This window comes from Pongo pygmaeus, chromosome 13, assembly GCF_028885625.2.
Source record: "Pongo pygmaeus isolate AG05252 chromosome 13, NHGRI_mPonPyg2-v2.0_pri, whole genome shotgun sequence".
Classification (NCBI taxonomy): Eukaryota; Metazoa; Chordata; class Mammalia; order Primates; family Hominidae; genus Pongo; species Pongo pygmaeus.
In genome coordinates this window covers 123583054-123605930 of record NC_072386.2, presented here as the reverse complement: position 1 = coordinate 123605930, position 22877 = coordinate 123583054, and the positions used below count along the sequence as shown (strand labels likewise).

Sequence of the window (22877 nt, the reverse complement as noted above, 5' to 3'; positions counted from 1 at the left end):
TGTCCTTTGATGTCTTAGGGGAAATGTAGGTTTTCTTTCAGGGATAAATCCCAGGAAACCAAGTCAGGCAGAGAGGTGGCAGAATACTTTTTATTCTTGACTGTCTGCCCCTGAGGAAGCAACAATACAGAAGCTAAGTCGTCCCCTGTGAAGGGAAAAACCAACAGTCAGACATTACTTTGGGCAAGCTCAGAAGCCAGGGCACATTTTACAATGTTTGGGGTTCAACTATGCTGTGAAAACCAGGTCATTGCCCTTGCTCAGGAGCCACAAAATCAGAATTCTGGCTTCTGTCATGGTCTCCCTCTCCCAAGTAAAGGAGAAGGAAAGGTGAGTTTATTCCCCTTTGGCTGTGATCCGCAGAACTAAACACACTACTGAGTTCTGGCTGGGTGCCGTGGCTCACACCTGTAATCCCAGCACTTTGGGAGGCCGAGGCGGGTGGACCAGTTGAGGTCAGGAGTTCAAGACCAGCCTGGCCAACATGGTGAAGCCCCGTCTCTACTAAAAAAAATATATAAAAATTAGCCAGGTGGGGGTGGTGGGCGCCTGTAATTCCAGCTACTCAGGAGGCTGAGGCAGGAGAATCGCTTGAACCTGGAGGTGGAGGTTGCAGTGAGCCGAGATCGTGCCACTGCACTCCAGCCTGGGAGACAGAGTGAAACTCCACCTCAAAAAATAAAAAAATAAACACACTTGAGTTCCACATGCTGACCCCCACTCCATCCTGGAGGGGAGCATCCCTGGCTCGCAAACAGCATGTGCCTTGCCTACAGTTGGGGCTGGTGGTGGGGCAAGGAGCAGATGGTCTCCAGCTTGATCGCTCTCTGCAAAACTGCAGCCCGCACCAGGGACAGGCCTGGCACTGGAGCCAGATGTGGCTCAAAGAGGACCTAGGTGACAGTTCAGTGCCCTCCTGGGACCCTCTACCACACCATCCTGTTTGGGCAACTCCTGTATGTGGGTTTCCTCTTCATCAGCACAGAGCCTGATGCTTAGAAGTGGAAACGTTAGAAGTTAAAGCAAGAGGGCCGGGCGCTGTGGCTCATGCCTGTAATCCCAGCACTTTTGGGAGGCCGATCACGAGGGCAGATCACGAGGTCAGGAGATTGCGACCATCCTGGCTAACATGGTGAAACCCTGTCTCTACTAAAAATACAAAAAATTAGCCAGGCGAGGTGGTGGGCGCCTGTAGTCCCAGCTACTTGGGAAGCTGAGGCAGGAGAATGGCGTGAACCTGGGAGGCGGAGGTTGCAGTGAGCCGAGATTGCGCCACTGCACTCCAGCCTGGGCAACAGAGCGAGACTCCGTCTCAAAAAAAAAAGAAGTTAAAGCAAGAAGAGAGAGAAGAAGTCTCAGTAATATATTGGCTGATTCCCTTGGGATTAGTAAGTGACAGGGACCATGGGTACCAATGAAAAAAGGACCAACCAGTAAAATCCAAATTAAACAGCAAAGCTCTCTACCGACGGAGCTCCTGGCTCTGAGTTACAGTTTCCCACCAGGAGGCCTCCAGGGTGGTTTTGAACATCCCCTGGGTTTGAGGCTGCCTTTTGTGAGCTGTCTACACTTGTGTTTAGTGGCCCCGGGCTGGGCGCCTATGGCCTGGGCAGGACGAGCGGCTCCCCTGGTGCTCTCCTGGCGCGCCTGGGGCTCACTCACATGCTGCAGCACCTTGCGTGGCAACTTCTCGGAGTGGGCGATCCATTCTTTCATTAAGTCTAGGATGAGGGGGATGAGGCTGACCACGCCTCCGTAGTGGTTCCGGGCCTCGTCACAGCTGAGGTGGTTCACCACATCATGAGGGTATCTGCAGGACGGCAGGGGGCTGGGTTAGCCCATGCTCCCGGGACTTGCCATGCCGTGGCAAGCAGCTGCCAGACCTCAGGCACAGCAGAGTCACCTGGGGAGGCTTTAGAACTGGACACACAGCATGCTGAGGTGCTCTGTCCCCAGAGATTCTGGCAGACCAGGCCTGGGGTGCCACAAGCCCCAGGTAATTCTGGTGTGAAAGACAGGAGATGCAAACCATTGCCCCATGGTCCGTAGAAACCTGGGTTAGGGGTGAAGAACTGGTTGGCTCATCCCTCTGGCTCTTCTCACCCTGGTATCTACAGAGCTTCCCCAGGCTCTGGCCCACTGTGCTGCGGGCTCCCGGGCTGTCAGGATGAGGAGCCCTCAGTGGCAGTGCTGCTGCCCCTGGGAGGCGGCTCTGGTGTCCACTTCTTTGCATGTCAGTGAGGATCTCTGTGGGCTTCTGGGGGCAACTGCTCTGGGCTCTACACCCCCTTCTCCACCTGCCTGGTGCTAACACCCGTGAGGCACTTGGGTGTCCTGCCATGTCTATGATGGTTGTAAAGAAAAGGTTTCGTTGAATCCGAGTCATTCCAGTAAATGAGTGGAGACTGGGATTTCCTGCCCAGGGTGGTCTAATAGGAGCCACATGATCCAGGCAACAGGAAAGAAGCAGGACAGAGGCCTCCCCACAGGCACACACGGGGCCTGAAGAGCAGCATCAGAGGGACTTACTTTGCTCTGAGGCTGCTTAAGTCATTGCTTTGGCTAACGAGGGTTTTGCATTTCTCGAGGAGGTTGTTGGTGACTGGGGTGCCAGAGTGCACGGCCTCAAAGTGCTGGCAGAGCTTATTCAGCTCTGAACAGATGTCCAGGAACATGAGCAGAATCCGCCGGTCTGTGGAGTTATTGCAGTAGTGTTCCATGTAGCTCTGCACCTGCAAAGGCCACCGCCACATGAGCTGGGGACATGCCAACCCGGGTCCTGGCTGGCTTATGGTGCAAATGTCCAGAAGCCCCCACACTACTCTCTCCCACCCTCCATGATTCATGGGGGAGACACAAGTAACACTTAAGCATTTTAAGGTACAGACCACTTTATATAGTGGTATCTCTCTCTATAGATGGATGGATGGATGGATGGATAGGTAGACAGATGATATGAAATTAATGGATCGGCTGGGCACAGTGGCTCACACGTGTAATCCCAGCACTTTGGGAGGCTGAGGTGGGCGGGGATCACTTGAGATCATGAGTTCGGGACCAGCCTGGTCAACACGGTGAAACCCCATCTCTACTAGGAAAAAAAAAAAATTAGCCAGGTGTGGTGGCACATGCCTGTAATCCCAGCTACTTGGGACACTGAGGCAGGAAAACCACTCGAACTCGGGAGGCGGAGGCTGCAGTGACTCGAGATCATGCCACTGCACTCCAGCCTGGGTAACAGAGCAAGACGCCATCTCAAAAAAAAAAAAAATTAATTTAATTAAATGGATGGATGGATGGGTAGATAGATAGATATAAAATCAAGTGTTCCAGGCACCATGCAAAATGCTTTACAGGCCTGCTCTCACTTGTCTTCATCTAAACCCTACACACTGAGTAGGTACCTTTTAAAATTCTCATTTTACAGATGAGTACCATGACATGAGCACTGGAGGTTTGGAGAGGTGAAATAACCCGCCCAGGGCACCAGTGGCTTAGTTGGATGTTGTCTCCGGCTCAGTGGCTCCGTGCCCTACCCCTCACCTGTCCCCGTGCCACCGGAACCAACCACCGCCTAAAGCAAAAGGGGGCTGCCCCCTGACTTAATGCCACAGTGCCTGTCATCCCACTTATAGAGGGTTCATTGTGAGAAATGCCAGCGTGGGCCACCCATACTGAGGAGGAAACAGCAGGGACTGGAATCCTTTGGGCTTCAGCCGTACTGTGTTCACAAGGTGGAGAAAGAGGGGCAGGCCAGTAAGTGGAGCTTATGGAGTTACCCAGTGACTGCATCCAAGGCTGGGCCAGAGCGGGAGGTCTGATCTTGTGCTAGGGAGGAACTGGTTGTGGTCCAGGCCAGAAGAACAGACCCATTTCATAGTCAGATGGTTCTACTCTCCACAATCTGATGACAGATGCAGGTATCACCTCCTCCAGCACCCACAAAGGTCTACATCTAAATCAGGGTTTTCTTGCTGTAACTGTTTGTCTTTTTGTTGCTAAGGGATGTTTCCCCAAACAATCTGAAGTGGTTTCTTCCCAAGGATTGCCAGGCACAAGCAGCTTTGTAAGGGGGAGAGGCTTTTGACACACATACCCACAAAGGCACCTGTGGGGGTCGAGGAGGAGGAACCTGCCCCACGGTGTAACTACAACAGAGCAGTGTAGGGGTGGGGGGCGGTGTGCAGGGAACCTCTGGACACTTCTGGTTCAGGGAGGACATGGGAGGGGTGAGAGGCAACTCAGAACACAAGGCCACTGTTTACCAAGAGCCTTCGGTTGAACCTAAGGCAAGAAGGCCACTCCCTTACGCATTGATGTAGATTCTGGGAAGGGACACTTGTTGACTTTTGAAACTTCTGGAGGATGGACTAAAAAGGATGTAGGCAGTTTCTTTTCTTTTTTCCCCCGAAGTCCAGGTTTACAGAAGAGGAAGTTTATTTTCCAATAGCTCAGGGGCTGCATGCATGGGCAAATATGGCTAAATTGGCTAAATGTCACAAGTTGGTGAATCTGGGTGAGGGTTATATGGGTGCTCCTTTTCTGTACATTTAACTTTTTTTTTTTTTTTTTTTTTGAGACAGGGTCTTGCTGTGTCACCCAGGCTGGAGTGCAGTGGTGCGATCTCGGCTCACTGCAGCCTCTGCCTCCCAGATTCAAGCGATTCTCCTGCCTCAGCCTCCTGAGTCACTGGGACTACAGGTGCGTACCACCACACCTGGCTAATTTTTGTATTTTTAGTAAAGATGGGGTTTCACCATGTTGGCCAGGCTGGTCTCCACTCCTGGCCTCAAGTGATCCACCCACCTCGGCCTCCCAAAGTGCTGGGATTAGCGGCATGAGCTGCTGCGTCCGGCCTCTACATTTAACATTTTTTGAGTTAAAAAATCGAGGAAACATTTTACCAAAAGTAGAAAAAAAGTTTTTCTTTTTTTTGTTTTTGTTTTTGTTTTTTTTTTGAGACGGAGTCGCACTCTGTTGCCCAGGCTGGAGTGCAGTGGTGCAATATCGGCTCACTGCAACCTCCACCTCCCAGATTCGAGCAATTCTCCTGCCTCAGCCTCCTGAGTAGCTGGGATTACAGGCGCACGCCACCACGCCCAGCTAATTTTTGTATTTTTAGTAGAGGTGGGGTTTCACCATGTTGGTCAGGCTGTTCTCAAACTCCTGACCTCGTGATCCACCTGCCTCGGCCTCCCAAAGTGCTGGGATTACAGGCATGAGCCACCGCGACTGGCCAGAAAAAAAGTTTTTAAAGGATGCTGCCAGCGAGGGTTGCTTGTTCCTCCCAAGCCTGTTTCTCCTCTGCAGTTCTGAGCCCTGCGCCTGTTCCTACCTATCTTGGGGCAGTTACCCTTCCACAAGCTGACTCCCTCCAAGCTGTGAAGGGCTGTCCTGTGTGTGTTCCTAACTGCACTGCAGCTCCAGCCCCTAACTTCCTAGAAGGCTCATTTGGTCTTGAGGCCTCCAAGTCCTGCAGAGCAAACCTGGACAGTAGCTAACCCTGGAGGAGATGCAGGTTAAATAAAAACATCTGCGAAAGCACCTGGCAGTGTGCTTGGCATCCCACAGTTCCTCAACCCCCAGCGGAATCTGATGAGAGGGACAGGATCCCTCTGGTCACCAGTAAATCCCCAGTTTTCTATGGGTGACCACTGAACCTGCATCACAGATGAGGACACTGAGGCACAGAAAGGTGAAGTCACTGGCCTGAGATCACAGCAGTGGCACATGGTAGAGCTAGGACTTAAGCCCTGGCCGGCTGAGTCTTAAACCCGCCTCTTTAACTGCTGTTGTTATTCACTTACATATTTGGTAGAGAAACGAATGAAGGACTCATTCCATCATTTAGGTTCTGGGTCCGGGTCCTGATTCTGGCACAAATGTCCTTCCCCTCTCTGGGCCCCAGTGGTTTCATCTTTCATGAGAGGGGACTGGGCTTGTTGCCCCTCGGCCGGGGTGGGGGTCGGGAGCCCCACCTGTCCAATGCTGGAGATGGGCCGGATCTTGTCGTGGGCGTTCTCCCTGCAGTGCTCCAGAGCGGCGGTGAAGGTGAGCTGCTGCTGCTGGAAGAGCTTGTACTTCTGCTCGATGCTGCGAAGGGATTCTTTCACCTCATTCATTGTCTTCCTCTGTGGTCATTTACAGGATAGGAGGAATCTGTGGGGAGAAAGAGGATAGTGATGAGGTCCTGGGACCCAATGCTCGGATCCAGCTCCGGAGGGAAGGACTGTCAGGGGAGAGGCATACCCATGGCCCCTCTCACTGGAGCGCCTTGTGAGCGCCTCCCCACAGAAAAAGTGAGGCCCTGGGAGGCTGCACACTTGTGCAGACCCCCCAGGCTGTCCATGACACAGCTGAGCCTGACCTCGAAATTTACCCTCCATGAACACATTCTTTGCCATGAAATGTGACTTCTTCCCTCAGCTGTGGACAGTTTCTCTGGTTCTGTTTCTCCAGATGTGGGTATCTACACACATGCACGCACACACACACACACACACGCACGCACACACACACACACGCACACACATGCATGTGCATACACACATACAGGCACATGCATACATACACACACATGCACGCATGTACACACACAGCCTCCAATCCCTCGCTGTGGCAAGAGCAAAACCTCGGATCAAGGGATATGCCACAGGATATAAAACCAGGAGATTATCAGTTTGGATTAAATTATTTTAAAGCATCTGCCGCTCTGCAACTGGTGGGAAAGTCTGGGAATTCCTTCCCATGGATTAAGCGGGGAGAAGAATCAATACTAGACTGTCTGGTTTGAGAAGATGTGAGTCTGCCTGCTCTGGGCTGGGGGCAGGAGCCTTGGTGTCAGGTTTGTGCATTCTCAGGGCAGGGCTGGTAGCTAGTGGACTGCTCCCTGACCCTGTTAACTGCTGGAATGCCATGATCAGTAACATGGAGGCTGTGGGGAGGGCTCTCTCTTGGCGCCTCACAGACTGTCCCTGCTGTGATTTGGGTGGTCCATAGGGCATCTACAATCCTCCTGTGAGCAGAAAAGTCTGTGGGTGTGTGCTCCATGACATCATAATTTTGTTGAGTGAGTGCAAAATGCTCCAGACCACAGATTTCTATCACGTTAGAGCTGGAAGGGACTTAGAAAACCAATTCCCTTGAGCTGCTACGGGGAAAGTGAGGCTCAGAGGGAAAGGTTTTGCCCAGGGTGTCACAGCAAATTTGTGCCCAAGATAGCCTGGGTCCTAGGCTTCCTTACGTCTAACCAGCATCGTCAGTGCTGCCACACTCGGCTGCCCCTCCACTGCCTCCAGAACAAAGGCCAGGCTCAAACGTGTCCCCACATGAGCAGGGGTCAGAGAAGGCTGTGCTGAGGTCAGGTCCAGTCCAAGGGAGATGTTGGAGATGGAAGGGGCCAGAACATTTAGCATGGACTGGGGCAGGGAAGGCACATTCCAAGCTTCCAAGCAGGTCCCAGGTGGATGGGAATAACAAGACGGGGCTGGGAAATATTTCTTTCTGCTGCTCCAGCAGGGCTGGAGCTGGGGGTCCAGCTTGAATCCAGGAGGTCAAGGCTGCAGGGAGCCATGATTGCAGTACTGCACTCCAGCCTGGGGGACACAGTGAGACCCTGACTCAAAAAAAAAAAAAAAAAAAAAGAAGAGGCGGGGTAGGGGGAGCATCCCAGTTGATGCAAGAGGAGATGGCATCAGAGGAATGAAAGGAAACACAAGAACAGACCAGGAGATGGCCTCCGCAAGATGATGGGTGTGGTAAATCAGAGAACTTGGAGGAGGCTGGGGAAGAGGCCCTTTAGCAAGATGGAGCCCAGCCATGGAGCCTCTATCCCTGGAGCCAAAAGCCAGCAAGGCTGCCTTAGAGGAGCCACCTTAAGAGCCACTGAGTGGGTCTCCTGGAAAGACAAGAGAGTATGCTTCTGTAGCAGAGCCACAGCACTGTGACTGTCAACAGACACAGGGACAGTTGCAGCTCCCCTGGGGGTGGGCCTGGGCCAGGGCAGGCAGGGCAGGGGCCTCTTTCCAGCTCAGCCTCCTATGGAAAGGAGAGCTGAAGGTGGGGAATGAGATGGGGGGGGTCCATGGTTTATTGACACCTGCCATATCCTTGGCTGGTCCCTGCCCCTTGGAGCAGACATGCTGACTCATGCACAGTGGTTTCCTGGTGCGCCTCCCATGGTGTCCGGCTCACCCAGGCCCAACTAGGGTGAGGTGAGGGAGGCACTTGCCTCCATGCAAAACTTAAGGAGGCGCCAAAAAACTTGGCAATCAAGATGAAAATAGGCCAGGTGCAGTGGCTCACACCTGTAATGTCAGCACTTTGGGAGGCTGAGGCAGGAGGAGCGCTTGACCTCAGGAGGTCAAGGCTGCAGTGAGCCATGATTGCAGTACTGCACTCCAACCTGGGTGACACAGTGAGACCCTGTCTCAAAGAAAAAAAAAAAAAGCATCTTGAGTAGCTGGGATTACAGGTGTGTGCCACGTGTACACCTGGCTATTTTTTGTATTTTTAGTAGAGATGGAATTTCACTACATCAGCTAGGCTGGTCTTCAACTCCTGGCCTCAAGTGATCCGCCTTTCTCAGCCTCCGAAAGTGCTGGGATGATAGGCATGAGCCACTGTACCCAGCCCCAAAAACGTTTTTTAAAGAATGGGTCTTGCTCTTTCACCCAGGCTGGAGTGTGGTGGTGTGATCACGACTCACTGAAACCTTGACCTCCTGGGCTCAAGTGATCCTCCCGCCTCAGCCTCTTGAGTAGCTGGGACCTCAGGTACGTGCCACCATGCCTGACTACTTTTTTTCTTTTTTTTTTTTTTTGTAGAGATGGGGTCTTCCTATGTTGCTCAGGCTGGTCTCGAACTCCTGGGCTCCAGCGATCCTCCCACCTCAGCCTTCCAATGTGCTAGGATTAGGAGCATGAGCTGGCAACATCAGAATTTGTAAAGAAAAGATTGCTGGCCGGGCACGGTGGCTCACGCCTGTAATCCCAGCACTTTGGGAGGCCAAGGTGGATGGATCACGAGGTCAGGAGATCGGGACCATCCTGGCCTACACGGTGAAACCCCGTCTCTACTAAAAATACAAAAAATTAGCCAGGCGTGGTGGCAGGCACCTGTAGTCCCAGCTACTCAGGAGGCTGAGGCAGGAGAATGGCGTGAACCCAGGAGGCGGAGCTTGCAGTGAGCCAAGATAGTGCCACTGCGCTCCAGCCTGGGCGACAGGGCGAGACTCCGTCTCAAAAAAAAAAAAAAAAAAAAAAAAGATTGCTGCACCTTGCCATATTGAGGCCTGAGGCAAAAGGAGAAATCAATAACACTGAGCCTACCTTTACTTAAATTTTTGACATGTTATTCTAAATGGATTTTAGGCATTATTTTTGATTTTTAAAATATATTGCATTAAAACGTGAAAAACATCCACCTCAATGATTGAATTGTTGGCATTCCCTTAAGTTTTGTGCTGAGGGTGCATCACTTGCCTTGCCCTAATCTTGGCCCAGGGCTTACAAATGACTCAAAGGTGAAGCTCCAGAAAAGTGAGAGAGAGCACATAGGTGGAGTTCCAGGGAGAAGGGGCGGTGCCCTTTTGGCCTGGCTTTTCCCTCATCATGGTGGGAGCTGTGGTTGGTAGTGGTTGACAGGAACTGACTCTGTTCTTGATCCTAGCAACTTGTGACATGCACACCAGGAATGTCATGAAAGGAGCTGGAGCCCCGGAGTCACAGAGGCCTGGATTCAAATCCTGGTTCCACCTCTTCTTGCTGACCTTGGGCAAGCTGCCTATCCTCCCTAAGCCTCAGTGTGCAGCAGCCTCCCAGCCTGGGGTGGGCTGACATGAGACCAGGGGTGTACGGCGTGGACCATGGGGCCCGGAATGTGGTGGTGCCATCATCAGAATCATCAACGCTACTGTGGCTGAAGCATGTGTGTGCAATGGCAGGGGACACCATCACAGGCATGGTGTGTACCTCAAAAGCAGCAGGAACTGCTAAGGGCTTGACCTCCTGGAGGAGGGGATGTTTGAACCCGGACTTGAGAAGAAGGAGGCTGTGGAGAGGTGAGGCAGGCGTGCAGTGGGGGTGGGACCCTGGGCTAGAGGTCAGTATGTGGGGACGTGGGACTGTTGTAAGCAGGTGCAGAAGAGGACAGTGGACAGAGTCAGGCTGAGGGACCCCAGTGTCAGGTGAAGCATTTGAAAGAACAGCAGAAGGCTTCTAAGCCAAGGGGGTGAAAAGCACTTCATGCATTCATTCACCTGTGTGTTCATACTGTGTGCCAGGCACTATTCAGGTGCTGGGGTGTCCAACAAGACTCCCTGCCCTGGAGGAGTTCATCTTTCACAGGGGAAGGCAGACCATGCAGAAGAGTGAAATGAACAGCATTTTAGATAAGGAGGAAATAAAGCAGGGAAGCAGGTGGGAACCTGGAGAACAAAGGGCCACCGTCTGCAGCAGGGGCCTTTGCAGGAGGAGGGTGGGTATGGTGCTGGAACAGCTGGGGCTGTGCTCCAGCCCTCAAGGAGATCCTGGCCTGAAGAAGGGTGGCTCACTCCAGTCCTTCTAAGAACAGCACGGGTCACGTGATGGGGCTCTAGGATATGTGTTAGCTCAAGTCCTCACCATGGCCCTAGAGCCAGGTACCATGGTTATCCTGATTAGGAAGCCGAGGCTAGATAAGGAATGGGCAAGTCAGGACTTCTTGCTCAGCTCTGCCTGGCTTTATAAAGTCTGGGCTCTTAACTTGGATCCCTCCCTTCCTCCTCCTTCCCTCCTTCCTCCTCCCTTTCTCCTTGGTTGTACTTAGAGACAAACACAACAGACATCAGACTGACTGTGGAGGTGAGGATAGGGAAAGCCAAGGGCCTGAAGAGCTGCCTGACCTCTCTAGGGTTCAGCCACTGGCTAGAGCCCTAGCCCTAGGCCTCACTTCCATGACCACTAGACTTTCCCTTTTCCTTGACCCAAAGCAAGGAGGACTAAACATTCAGGGGGCTGCCCTTTGTGTGCCCAGCTCCCTGTCACCCTCTTGGGGCTTCCTGGGGCTGTCAAATCCTCCAGGGATACAGCACTACCTTGGCTGGTGGCCCCAAGAACCGCTGAGAGCAAAACTGACTCCGTTCTTGATCCTAGCAACTTGTGACATGCACGCCAGGAATGTCATGAGAGGAGCTGTAATAAGTTATCCGAAGTGATCGTCCCTTGAACGAGAGCCACTGCGGCCAAATTAGTGTGGATGAAAGGCACAGGGGATGGGCACTTCTCGATCTGGGGGAGGGGGGAGGAAAAAAGTGATTACCCATAGGTTTTAGGCTTTAATTGATTTGTATTTTTCCAGGCTGCTAAAGAAGATTAAATCATGGTAGGAAAAGTGCCTAGGGCTTAAAATAAATGAGGAGAAAGGCAAGTCATTTCAGAAATGTCCAGGAAGCAAACCAAACCTCTCCAGTGCAAATGGCAGGCATGGCTGTTGTGTTCTTTGCTCAGGGGGAGGCAGCTTCCTTTTCTTCCCCAGCTATCTTTACAGTTGGGTTTGACAAGCCTACCAAGGTGTACACACTTTGAGGAAGCGGTTTGGAGGGGAAGAGGCAACAGTGCTGGCTTTTACGTTGGGAGGGCATGTCTCTGGACTGGTGGCTGGTAGAAAAGGGCTTTAGCTGGAACCTGGATGCAGAGTTCATGCCCTGGCTCTGCCCGATTTAACCAGTGGCCCTAGCCAGGATTTCTCCCTTTTCTGGGCCTCAGTTTATCCATCTGTCAAATGAGAGAGTTTGGATTACCCTCTTCTTCAAGAGGCCTTCTGGTTCTAAGGCTGGATGATCAACAACTGATGAGGAAAGAAGCCCAGAAAGGGGAAGTGACTCACCCAAAGTTACCCAGCCAACCACTCCTCATTGTTCTAATCCTCCAACTTCTCATCCGTAAAATGGGAATGAAGGTGCCTATTTCACAGGGTTGTTGGAACGATTAAATGAGATACTACTACTAATAGTAGCCCCATATATTGTGTGCTTACTGCATGCCAGTTACTCTCCAATACATTAGCTCCTGAAATCCTTCAGCAGTTCCCTCTTCACAGGGGAGGAAAGTGAGGCACGGAGCAAGCAGAGAGTTTGCCAAGCTCACACAGTAAGAAGTGGAGCCAGGACTTGAATCTGGGGCTGTCTGCATTGCCCGTGCCATTTTCCCTCTCCATAAGGTACAGAGACAACAGAGTTTTGCCGAGAGCACAAAGTTAAGGGTTCAACAAACTCTTATAGCTCCTACTATTAACGGCAACAGACAAGAGCTAGAGCTCCCAATTCAGTGTTGCGACTAATAAAATATCAAGCTGCCCCGTACCACTGGGAATTCACACGACTCGAAAAGCTCCGTCTCCAGCGCAAACCTTCCCCTCGCCCCCACCCCGAGACAGCTGTGCAGGCCCCTCCATCCTCCGGACCTCTCCATCTTTCCTTCCTCCACCCCAGCTTCCAGTTTCTGACCCAGAGGCCGGGGTGGGCTCCGAGTGGGCCCACCCACACTCATTCCTGTTTACCCTTGCTTGTCCTAGAGCGCTCTTCGCTCCACGGAGCACCCAGAAGCTGGAGTGACTCCGTGAGTGTCGGTGCCCCGGAGGGTGGGGAGGCCCGTCCCAGGACTCGGGAGGCGAGGGTGGGTGGGGAGGTCGGGCGAGAAGGGGCGGGGCCGCGGGCCTGATTGTTACCGCCGGTGCCATAGCAATCGGGTCACTTGGCGGCTTGGCCAGAGCCGGGGAGCCGGGAGGGGTCTACCGGGGCTCGACGCTAGGAATTAGGCTGAGGATTTCCACCCGATCCTCGAACCTCCGGCCCATCTCATAGACGCCCCTCCCCCTTCAAACACCCTCCCCCACATTTATTCCCGCGTCTCTATTTTAAAGATGGGTAAACTGAGGCACAGGGAGCCGGGCCGGGGAGCACTGACAGAACCAGAAGCAGGGTCTGCCTCCCGTCCCTTCGGAGGGCCTACTTGCCCCTTCTGGGTTTCGTCGGGGGTCTCAGATACGAGCAGGCCCAGCTGGAAGCCACCTGAGGGTGTCCCCCGCTAAGATGCGCAAATGGGAAAAGCGAGGCCGGGGTTGGGGAAAGAACTTGCCCGAGCCGCAGAGCGCGTCAGCCGGGCAGGTCCGTGGGGGAGCGACTCGCGCGACCAAGGCTCGGGTATCTGGGCCCGGCGCGGAGCCTGCAGGGCGGGGCCGCGGCGCGTGCTGATGACGCAGTGGGCGCGGCGGCCCTAGCGACGCAGTTACTAGGGAGCGGCGAGCCGAGACGGCTATATGGACGCGACTACCGCCCCGCACCGTATCCCCCCCGAGATGCCCCAGTACGGGGAGGAGAACCACATCTTCGAGTTGATGCAGGTGACCGGACACCCCTGCCCGTCGCGACGCTGGCGGCGGCTCGGGAGCCTCCACTGCGACGTCGGGTGCGCGGCCAGGACCCGCAGCTGGGGCCGAGTCGCGCGCCCACGAAGCAGCCCACCTCGGGATGTCCGATTCGTGTGTCGCCGTGACCCCGAGGGGGCCCTCGAACTGGGGACGCCCCTAGCCCTGCCCGGGTTTGCCTCAGGCGGACCCAGGGGGAGGAAGGGGGCCACTCGAGCCGGGATTTTGTCCTGGCTGTGCCGCCAGCGGGCCTTATGGTCTGGAACCACGTCCTTTCCTTTTCTCGGTTTCCCCACCTGTGAAGTGCCAGGTTGCAAGAGGTGGTCTCCCAGGGGCTCTCCCGGCGCTGACAATCACCATCTGTCGAATTTGTGGGGAGCCTCTCAGCCCAGGTTTCTGAGGTGGGCATTGTCCGAGTTCAAGCTGGCATCTCCATCCTCGGAGAGGGCCGCCTCCCATGTCCCACCTTGGTCCCTCCTCCTCAGGGCCAGACGTCCCCGGCAGCTCCGAAGCTCTCATCCTGGCTCCAGGCCTGACTGGGCCCCCGGCTCACCGTGTGACTTTGGGCGAGGCCCCATCCCCGCCGGGGCCCCAGTTTTCCCTTCTGCACTTGGTGGAGGTCAAGGCTTTCCGGAGCTGGAGGGGAAGAACTCTCAGCCACTCAAAGGTTCTGAGAGGCAAGGGGAAGCTGGAGCTCAGTTTCCAGATCATTTGTCTGCTTCCCAGGGTACACGCCATCCCCAGGGGCATGGCATGGAGGGCATAGTGGTGTCTGTGGTCATTTGAGGTTCTGCCCTGCACACTAGACAGCTGAGCCCAGACAAAGAAACCCGTGTCTGCACCTCCATCAAACACATTTCCCTCGGAAAGTGTTAACTGATAGAGGGAGAGCAAGAGATTCCTAGAACTGCTTGAGTGGCCAATCACAAATAAAATAGCTAGCTGGGTCAGAAGTCAGCAGGTCAGGGCAGAATGGGGGAGCATCTGGAGCCCTGTTGTCTGCTCTAGAGAACCTGGTGTGTTTTCCACAGTGATTGTTGGAGGAATTGCCCAGAAAAGCTTTTATTGATTTTGAAACAGGGTCTTGCACTGTTGCCCAGGCTGGAGTGCAGTGATACAATCATGGCTCACTGCAGCCTTGAACTCCTGGGCTCAAGCAATCCTTCTGCCTTAGTCCCTCCAGAGTAGCTGAGACTACAGGTGCAGGCCACCATACCTGGCTAATCTTTTTTTTTTTAATTTTAGAACAGACGAGGTCTTGCTATGTTGCCCGGACTGGTCTTGAACTCCTGGGCTCAAACAGTCCTGCCTCGGCCTCCCAACAAGAAAGCTTTCAGTCCAGTATTTCCAGTCCTTAGTCATCTGTGTATTCCCTCCATGTTTTTGACCATTTCCATTTTTTATACTTTTGATTTTAAAATAATGTTAGATTCACAGGAAGTTAAAAAATAGTATGGATTTCTGGTCTCCCCTCCCACATTGCCCCCGTGATAACATCTAACATAACTGTAGCACATTGTCAAAACCAGGAAACTGGCATTGGTACAATAGGATTACCTGGACTGTAGGCCTTGTTTGGATTTCCTCCATTTTTACCTGCATTGATGTTTTTGTTGTGCATACAGTTCTGTGCAGTTGTGTCACATGTACAGATTTGCATAACCACTACTGCACCTCCATTTAAACTAATCACTTGTTTAAATCAACTCCCCTTTTAAAAAATTAAATAGCCGCTTTTGCCTTGTCCTAAGTGATATCCTTGAAATTATTGATTTGATGTACTTATTTTTCTAATACACATTAAATACACAATGATTTAAACATGAAATGTAAAATATTTATGTGTGAACCATCTAAAATCATCTCATTCCGTCGCACCAGTGATATACAAACATGAATTCACTCCAGCTGTGCTACTGAACAGGCAGAGAAGCTGAGGACTAGAGAAGGGAAGGGACTTGCTGATGAGATACAGTGGGGCTGAAACCAAGACTTCTCACGGCTGGGTGCTCTTTTCCCTGCCCTACACGCCCTTCACTCCAAGAGGGCTACAGCCCCTCCCTCCTTGTCCCTGGGGCTGAAGGATGCCCCTTATTGCAGCAGCACAGCTGCTATGAGCTCCTCCTCATTTCTCTGCCTAGGGTTCTGCAACCCCAGAAGCTGCTTTCTCTTGATATGTTTGCCTGATTGGACGAAATGGCCAGAATATCCCAGGACTATTTAGAAATCTGGCTGGTAACATTCTCTTCCGTTCTGGAGAGACACAGTTAGTGGTGACGGTCATGTTCCCCAGCAAACATCTGCGCTGGGCATCTGCTATGACTGCCAGGCATTGGGGTGCCAAGGCTCTAGGCAGACAAGGAGGCCCACAGAACCCATGGCCTGCCGGGGGGATGGTGGCCTGGTGAGTAGGGACAGGGTAAGGCATGGAACAGGGCAATGCCCGCAGGCAGGTGCAGGAGCATCTGACATATTTACGTAGTGCACATACTCAAGAAGGTGTGTTCCCATTGACATCTGAGACAGCAGAAGTTAGCCAGGATGAGGCCAAGGAAGAAGCTTCCAAGCTGAGGGAACAGTATCTGCTAAGGCTCTGAGGGGAATGGTGATGCTTGAGAACTTGGAGAAGGCTCATCTGGGAAGCTCAAAGGGCCCCAGGGGAGAGAGCCCTGGACTGCCTGCTCTGAATCAGGGGCGAGACTCCTCTACTTCTGCCTCCCCATAGGTGCCTCTGCAGCAGCACCACGTGGCCCCCCTCATGCCTCTGCTCATGGGGACCCAAGCAGATGCCAGCTGGGGCGGTGGCTGGGTCCCAGGTTGAAGGCATGTTTGGTGGGGTGCAGTGGAGACAGCAGGCCCCATACCTGGTATCTATGGTGACCAGGTGCCCCTGCAGATATTAACCACCTGGGTGTCTGCCCTGCACCCACAGAACATGCTGGAGCAACTCCTGATCCACCAGCCCGAGGATCCCATCCCCTTCATGATCCAGCACTTGCATAGAGACAACGACAATGGTGAGCACTGGCTGGGGCTCTTCCCCTCCCCTCCCCCTTCCCCTTCTTCCCTGACTGCTCTGCCTCCTCCTCCTCCTCCTCTCCAGGGACCCTGCCCCATCCCGAGAAGAGCTGAGCACCATTCTGTCCTACCTGTGTCTGAAGGGAGGTCAGAAGAGAGGGATTTCATCAACTTGAGGTGGTGGTTCATTGAAAAATGCTTTGATTTCTTTTGGAGCACAACTTACAAAAATTCTCTTGCCAAGTTATTAAAATGAAAACTCCAGAATGACCCATGGAATCAATTATTAATGTTTTCGCCTGCCCTATCTGATGTCGCCTGTTGGGTTTCAGCTCTCTGATCACTCCACTTGTCAGGTGTAAGTTTGGTTTCTGGTCTACCTAGACAGGCAAGCTCTTGGACTTTTCCGATGGTCTCATTATCGGAGCCTGTTAATGAGTTTCCGAGCTCCCCAAACCTTTGCAGTTGGCCGGTGCAGGTCAGCCTGACCCAAGGCTGGAGCATAGAACCGGGGAGGAGGGAGGCGCTCACTCAAGGAAGGCCCCTCACTCTACTCCGTGGTCCATTTGCCAAGTGGAGGATCAGTCCTGTCCCTTGTGAGCTGTTGGGGAGGACTGATGTCTTGGAGCTTTTATGTTTCTTTCATTGGAGCATTAGCTGCTTTGAAGGAGCTACCAGCACACCAGTGAAATTAGCGCTTGGTACAGCTGAGGCCAGAGGCCAGAGATGCCCTGTGTGGAGGTTCAGAAGGCCCAAGGTGAGAAATGACACTAGGTAGTTAAAAACAAGAAAGAGAGGAGGTTCCAAGCCTTTTCCTTGTGCCCCGCATGCAGGTCCTGACGCATCCAGGCCTGGCTGCGGAGCAGCAGAGTAAGGGAATCTTGGGTCCCGATGCCACTGCATGGACTTAGGCAGGCAGGTACAGAGAGAGACCCCACAAAGGGCCAACAAAAAGGCCCTTTTCTGAGCCTCTGGTTAGGTGCAAATGGCTGATTCACTAGACATTTCCCTTGTTCAGCGGATGTTGACTGAGTGTCCTATATGCCCAGGCAGGGGTGGTGCGGTGCTGGGATGGCCTTGGGACCCCCTTCCCCGTGTCCGATTTGCCTTCTCCCCAACCCCACCTTCCTGGTGCAGTTTACTCTGCCCTGCAGTGACTCTTAGAGACCTCCTTTCTCTGGCTGGCTGTTTATTACATGGTACAGGTGGGAGGTTCTGTCTCCCCAGATTCATCACCTGCTCTTAGGGTGGGTGTTAAGCCTACCCTGCGCTCCTGAGTAGTCCTTACTGCTGCAGACCTAGGCTCGCCCCCAGGCCTCCCTGACTCCCATTTGCGAGAGGAGGAAGTTCCTGCATTCCCCCCTGCCCTCACCCTGAGGCTAAGTGGGTGCTGGGAGCTTGAGTGCTGCTGAGCTCTGTTATTCCAGGGCTGCGGAGAGCATCTCTGCCCCCACGCAGCTATCTCATACCGCCACCAGAGAAAGAATGGACAGCAAAGGGAAAGCAAAGCAAAAGGAAACAAAGTAAAAGTGAGATAAGAGCCGAGTAAAAGCTAAAGTAAAAGTAAAGTAAAAACAAAGTAAGACTAAAAGTCAACCAAGAGCGAGTGGAAAGTGCAGTGCAGCACAGTCCTCTGTCCTGCCATCCCCCCACCTCCCTCCCCACTGTCAGGGACCCTGCAGCTCACTCATCTTAAAATGTAGAGACGTGAGAGATCGTGGCTCTCTTTGGCCTCACTTTCCTCGTTTGTGAAATGGACGTGTTTGGTTAACCCAGATGGAAGCTGTGAAACTCTGGTCTGGTCAGTAGTGGCTGAAGGAATGGGAAATCCCTGATGCACCATGGGTAGCAGCTTCCAGGAATATGATGTCGAGTTTCCACTAGTAAAAAGCTTAATATATTTTTCTAAATTAAAAATTGTGCTTGCCAGCCTGGCCAACATGGCAAAACCCCATCTCTACTAAAAATACAAAAATTGGCTGGGTGCGGTGGCTCACGCCTGTAATCCCAGCACTTTGGGAGGCCAAGGTGGGCAGATCATGAGGTCAGGAGATCGAGACCATCCTGGCTAACATGGTGAAATCCCATCTCTACTAAAAATAAAAAAAAAAATTAGCTGGGCGTGGTGGCGGGCGCCTGTAGTCCCAGCTACTGGGGAGGCTGAGGTGGGAGAATGGCGTGAACCCAGGAGGCGGAGCTTGCAGTGAGCAGAGATCACGCCACTGCACTCCAGCCTGGGCGACAGAGCGAGACTCCGTCTCAAAAAAAAAAACAAAACAAAAATACAAAAATTAACCAGGCTTGGCGGCACACACCTGTAATCCCAGCTGCTCAGGAGGCTGAGGCAGGAGAATCGCTTGAACCCAGGGGGTGGAGGTTGCAGTGAGCCAAGATCGCACCACTGCACTCCAGCCTGGGCAACAGAGTGAGACCCTCTCTCAAAAAAAAAAATGTGCTTGAAAGCTGGGTGTGGTGGTGCACCTGTAGCTCCAGCTACTTGGGAGGCTGAGACAGGAGGATCACTTGAGGCTAGGAGTTAGAGACCATGGTGCCACGACTGCATCTTGAATACCCACTGCATTCCAGCTTGGGCAACATAGTAAGACTCTATCTAAAAAAAAATGTGCTTGATAATAATGTAACCACTTGAACTCTCATAAATTAGGTTGCACTGACATTTCTACTGTTAGTTTGAAAATCCTGCATGCCCTGTGTTCTTCTCTTTTTTTCTTTTCTCCCTCTTATTTTTCTTTTTAGAGACAGGGTCTCTGTTGCTCAGGCTGGAGTACAGTGGGGAGATTACAGCCCACTACAGCCTTGACCTCCTAGGCTCAAGTGATTCTCCTGCCTCAGCCTCCTGAGTAGTTGGGACTACAGGTGCACGCTACTGCGCCTGACTAATTTTTAAAAATTTTTTGTAGAGATGGGGTTTCATTATGTTGCCCAGGCTGGTCCCTGCTCCTAGGCTCAAGCGATCCTCTTGCCTTGGCCTCCCAAAGCACTGAGATTACAGGCATGGACCACTGTGCCTGGCCCTCTGTGTTCTTAAACTGCTACTTCAAGGCTTACCTAGTTCCCCAGCCTAAAAGCTCAAGAACCTTGAATTTCAAGAAATTTGAGGCAGATTCAATCATCTCTTTATGTTTTGATCTTGCTCCTCTGTGTGCAGCTTTAATTTTCAATGTCAAACTATCCACTTCATCAGAATTTTAAACATCATCTTTCTGGTTTGGATGGAGTGCAGTTGATGTTGGCTGTACAGCCACCTCTGCTGCCGCCTCTCTCCCTTTGTCTCCTCCTCCCATCCTCCTTAGCGCCCCTTTCCCTTCATCCGAAAGTCTGGGGCTTTCCCGAAGCTCCCTCCACGGAGCCCTTGCTCCTTTCTCTGCACTGCACCTGCTCCGTTGTTCTCGAGCAGAGGCTTAGGATCCAGACCTGCCTCGTGCCGTCTCTAGCTGGGGGCCAGCCTCCAGCTGGGGGGTCTGTCCTCCTGAACAGCTGAGTCCAGCTTTTTGCCCAGATGCTCTCAGGGAGTCGAGTCACTGGGTCCCAGGAACCACTGTTTTGGAGAGTTCATTTGTTTCCCACAGCCCTGCACTCCACCGCAGGCCCTCAGCTGGTGGCTTTTATGGATGTTGGAACATTTTGTCCTTTGGCTCAAGCCCCAACCACTGAAATGGAAAGAAGAGAGTGACACCCATGGGTTTCCCTCTCTTTGCCCATGCCTCTGCGGACAAGTGAAGCAAAAATGGGAAGGAGGAAGGGAGACAGGGGAGACTACCCTGCTTGGTGACTTTTCTTTTCTTTTTCTGTTTTTTTTTGTTTTTGTTTTTGTTTTTGTTTTTTTTTGAAATGGAGTGCAATGGCGCAATCTCAGCTCACTGCAAGCTCCGCCTCCCAGGTTCAAGTGATTCTCCTGCCTCAGCCTCCTGACTAGCTTGGATTACAGGCACCCGCCACCACGCCCAGCTAACTTTTGTATTTTTAGTAGAGACGGGATTTCACCATGTTGGCCAGGCTGGTCTCAAACACCTGACCTCAGATGATCCACCCACCTCGGCCTCCCAAAGTGCTGGGATTACAGGCATGAGCCACCACACCTGGCCGCCCAGGTGACTTTTCTAGGAGTGGGAGAAGCCTCGAATCAGCTAAGCCCAATCCTCATGTGTCCTAGAAGAGTACGGGAGGCTTGGAGAGGCCCATGACATCCAGTGTATGTTTTTGTTCCCCTGGGCTGGTGTGTCAGATCATTGTGCCCCCTTCCAGCCATGCAGCAGCCTGGGGTAACTATAGCTAGGACCTCAACCCTTCCTCTTACTGGGCCTGGGGTTAACCGCCACACACAGTGACATGCCTGGTGACTGGTGTAGAGGAAAAGAAGGCCCCAGACTCATCCCGGTGAGCGAGCACACGAGGGAGCAGAGGGAGCCCCGGCACATGGGCTGGCAGCCCCTTCGCCGCCAGAAAGGCAGATTTAGTACAAAGTGAGCATTTACAGTAGCCCTGGGCAATATTAAAGCAGGCGATGGTGTATATAATGGTATGTTTCGTTTTTTATCAAACGTTTGTCCAAGAAAGCTGTGTATTAGAGCTCCAATACCTAAGGGTTTTCTTGTGAATTTTAAATCATGCTCCTAGTTAAACCTCAAAAGGATCTGTGGATGGAAAGGTTTTTTGATTTCCTTTGAAGTGGTTGGAAGAAGTTGATTACTCTTGGCAGTCAAGCAGCCTTTTATGACACTGTTTATAAATAATTACTCATGAGCAGGGCTGGAGTTTCAAGGTGTTAGATTTTAAGAAACTGAAATTAATCACATAAATGTGTGGGAGAAATTAGGTGAGGAGAAAGACCGTGGATGTTCCCCTTTTAAAGTCTGTTCATAGACGTGTACCATTTGGGTGCCACTTACAGGAACCTGGAAGGGGAGGGTTTCCCCTGCAGCCCTCAGCCCGGGAACTCTCAGGCGAATGTGTGACTCAGGAGTCAGGTTCGCTCCCCAAAGGCCCTTGCCAAGCTGCATCTCCCCTTTCCTTGGGCTCTGGGCGCCCTGAGCCCTGTTGGGCCTCATCTGTGTTTGGAGGAGCTTCAGCAGGGCCTGTGGTCAGAGCCCTGGACAGGCAGCAGGCGATGGTGCAAGAGTGGACCCAGGTTCCCCACTGCTCCCTCATCAGACTTTGGTCAAGCGGGCGCTCTCTCCATGGTCCAAATGAGCCCTCTGCCTCATGGCCCAAGGCTCCTCCACCCTTGACCACTCTCCCTGCCACTCCTCCCCACAAACCTCCCATGGCACTCTGGCTCCCGTGTCACCTCGTCCTCTCACCTGACCATGTGTCCTCAATGCCACCTGGTTTCCACACTTGTCCTGCAAGCAGTGTTTCCCACACTGTTTCCTGTAGTGGCTTCTCTCACGCACAGGGAGGGCCCTGGGAGGCCGTGCCCCAGGCCACAGGCCTAGAACAGAGAAAGGGCCGCTGAACGCCTGCCCTGGCTCCCACCCCAGGAGCTGAAAACACCTTCCTAGCTTCCATGACAGTCAGGGCTGGGCCCGCCACCAGCGCTTCACCTGCCAGGCCAGTCCAGAATCAGAGTCACAGGCAGGACCCGGAGCACTTTCTGGCAGCTCCGCAGGGCCTACTTCCTGGGTGGAAGGGCAGCATGGTTGATGGCGGCACTGTGCCCACATGTGACAGCAGCATCATGGGCACGGGCTGCAATGTCTGGTGTCTCCCCAGCCCATTTGGTGGCCTTGCTTGGGGTGTTGTTCCTGTGGGGTAGCCCTGAAGGCCTGGCTCCCCAGCCTGTGCAGGACTCTGTGAGCCACGCTGGGATGGATGGATGGATGGATGGATGGATGGATAGATGGATGGATAGATGGATGGATAGATAGATAGATAGATGGATAGATAGATGGATAGATAGATAGACATAGATATAAATATAGATATTTTGAGACGAAGTCTTGCTCTGTTGCCCAGGCTGGAGTGCAGTGGCGCAGTCTCAGCTCACTGCAACCTCCACCTCCCAGGTTCAAGTGATTCTCCTGTGTCAGTCTCCCGAGTAGCTGGGATTACAGGTGTGTGCCACCACACCTGTCTAAGTTTTTGTATTTTCAGTAGAGACGGGGTTTCACCATGTTGGCCAGGCTGGTCTCGAACTCCTGACCTCAAGTGATCCGCCCATCTCGGCCTCCCAAAATGCTGGGATTACAGGTGTGAGCAATCAATCCCCTTTTCTTCTTGACTCAGCTGCATTCAGTTTCTGCACTTGTACCCAAACATGCTGACTGGCAGAGGGGGCCCTCTGTAAGGCAGTAGTAATGGTGGTGACAAAGGTGACAAACAGTGACCACAGGACGAGATGGGGATGGCCAAGGAGGTGGCCCCGAAGGTCACTGTGTGTGGCTCCTCACAGTTCTGGCCGCCATGGGGGTGATCCAGGAGGATAAGACTCGGTC

General features: G+C 52.8%; 2 protein-coding genes across 9 annotated transcripts in view; one reads left to right on the top strand and one right to left on the bottom strand.

The window, feature by feature from the left end:
* Positions 1-76: 76 nt before the first annotated feature.
* Positions 77-13239, bottom strand: SPACA9 (sperm acrosome associated 9). 4 transcript variants are annotated; one of them, XM_054500014.2, is made up of 5 exons: positions 13116-13231; positions 5979-6159; positions 2530-2732; positions 1663-1810; positions 77-145 (listed from the first exon to the last, which is right to left on the bottom strand). In XM_054500014.2, the coding sequence occupies exons 2-5, from the start codon at positions 6120-6122 to the stop codon at positions 134-136; spliced, it is 507 nt and encodes a 168-aa protein (XP_054355989.1). In that variant the 5' UTR covers positions 6123-6159; positions 13116-13231; the 3' UTR covers positions 77-133. The 4 variants fall into 4 exon arrangements, with proteins under 4 accessions (XP_054355989.1, XP_054355988.1, XP_054355985.1 ...); XM_054500013.2 differs by lacking the exon at positions 13116-13231 and adding an exon at positions 12538-12712; XM_054500010.2 differs by having other exon boundaries at positions 77-1810; positions 13116-13239.
* AK8 (adenylate kinase 8) overlaps positions 12501-22877 on the top strand; it is a 156535-nt gene continuing 146158 nt past the window's right edge. The window contains exons 1-3 of one of the 5 annotated variants that reach the window (XM_054500006.2): positions 13280-13380; positions 13709-13805; positions 16337-16421. In XM_054500006.2, the coding sequence (XP_054355981.1) occupies positions 16340-16421 (82 nt within the window). In that variant the 5' untranslated portion in view covers positions 13280-13380; positions 13709-13805; positions 16337-16339. Of the gene's footprint in view, positions 12597-13235; positions 13381-13708; positions 13806-16334; positions 16422-22877 lie in introns of those variants that run through there. The other 4 variants (XM_054500005.1, XM_054500004.1, XM_054500007.1 and 1 more) reach the window with 4 other exon arrangements.

Coding starts and splice junctions, on each gene's coding strand:
- SPACA9 (XM_054500010.2), bottom strand. CDS start 6,122: ATGAATGAGGTGAAAGAATCCCTTCGCAGCATCGAGCAGAAGTACAAG. Junction 2,733..5,978: donor CCATCTCCAGCATTGGACAG/GTGGGGCTCCCG, acceptor TGGCCTTTGCAG/GTGCAGAGCTACATGGAACA. Junction 1,811..2,529: donor TTAAGCAGCCTCAGAGCAAA/GTAAGTCCCTCT, acceptor GCCGTCCTGCAG/ATACCCTCATGATGTGGTGA.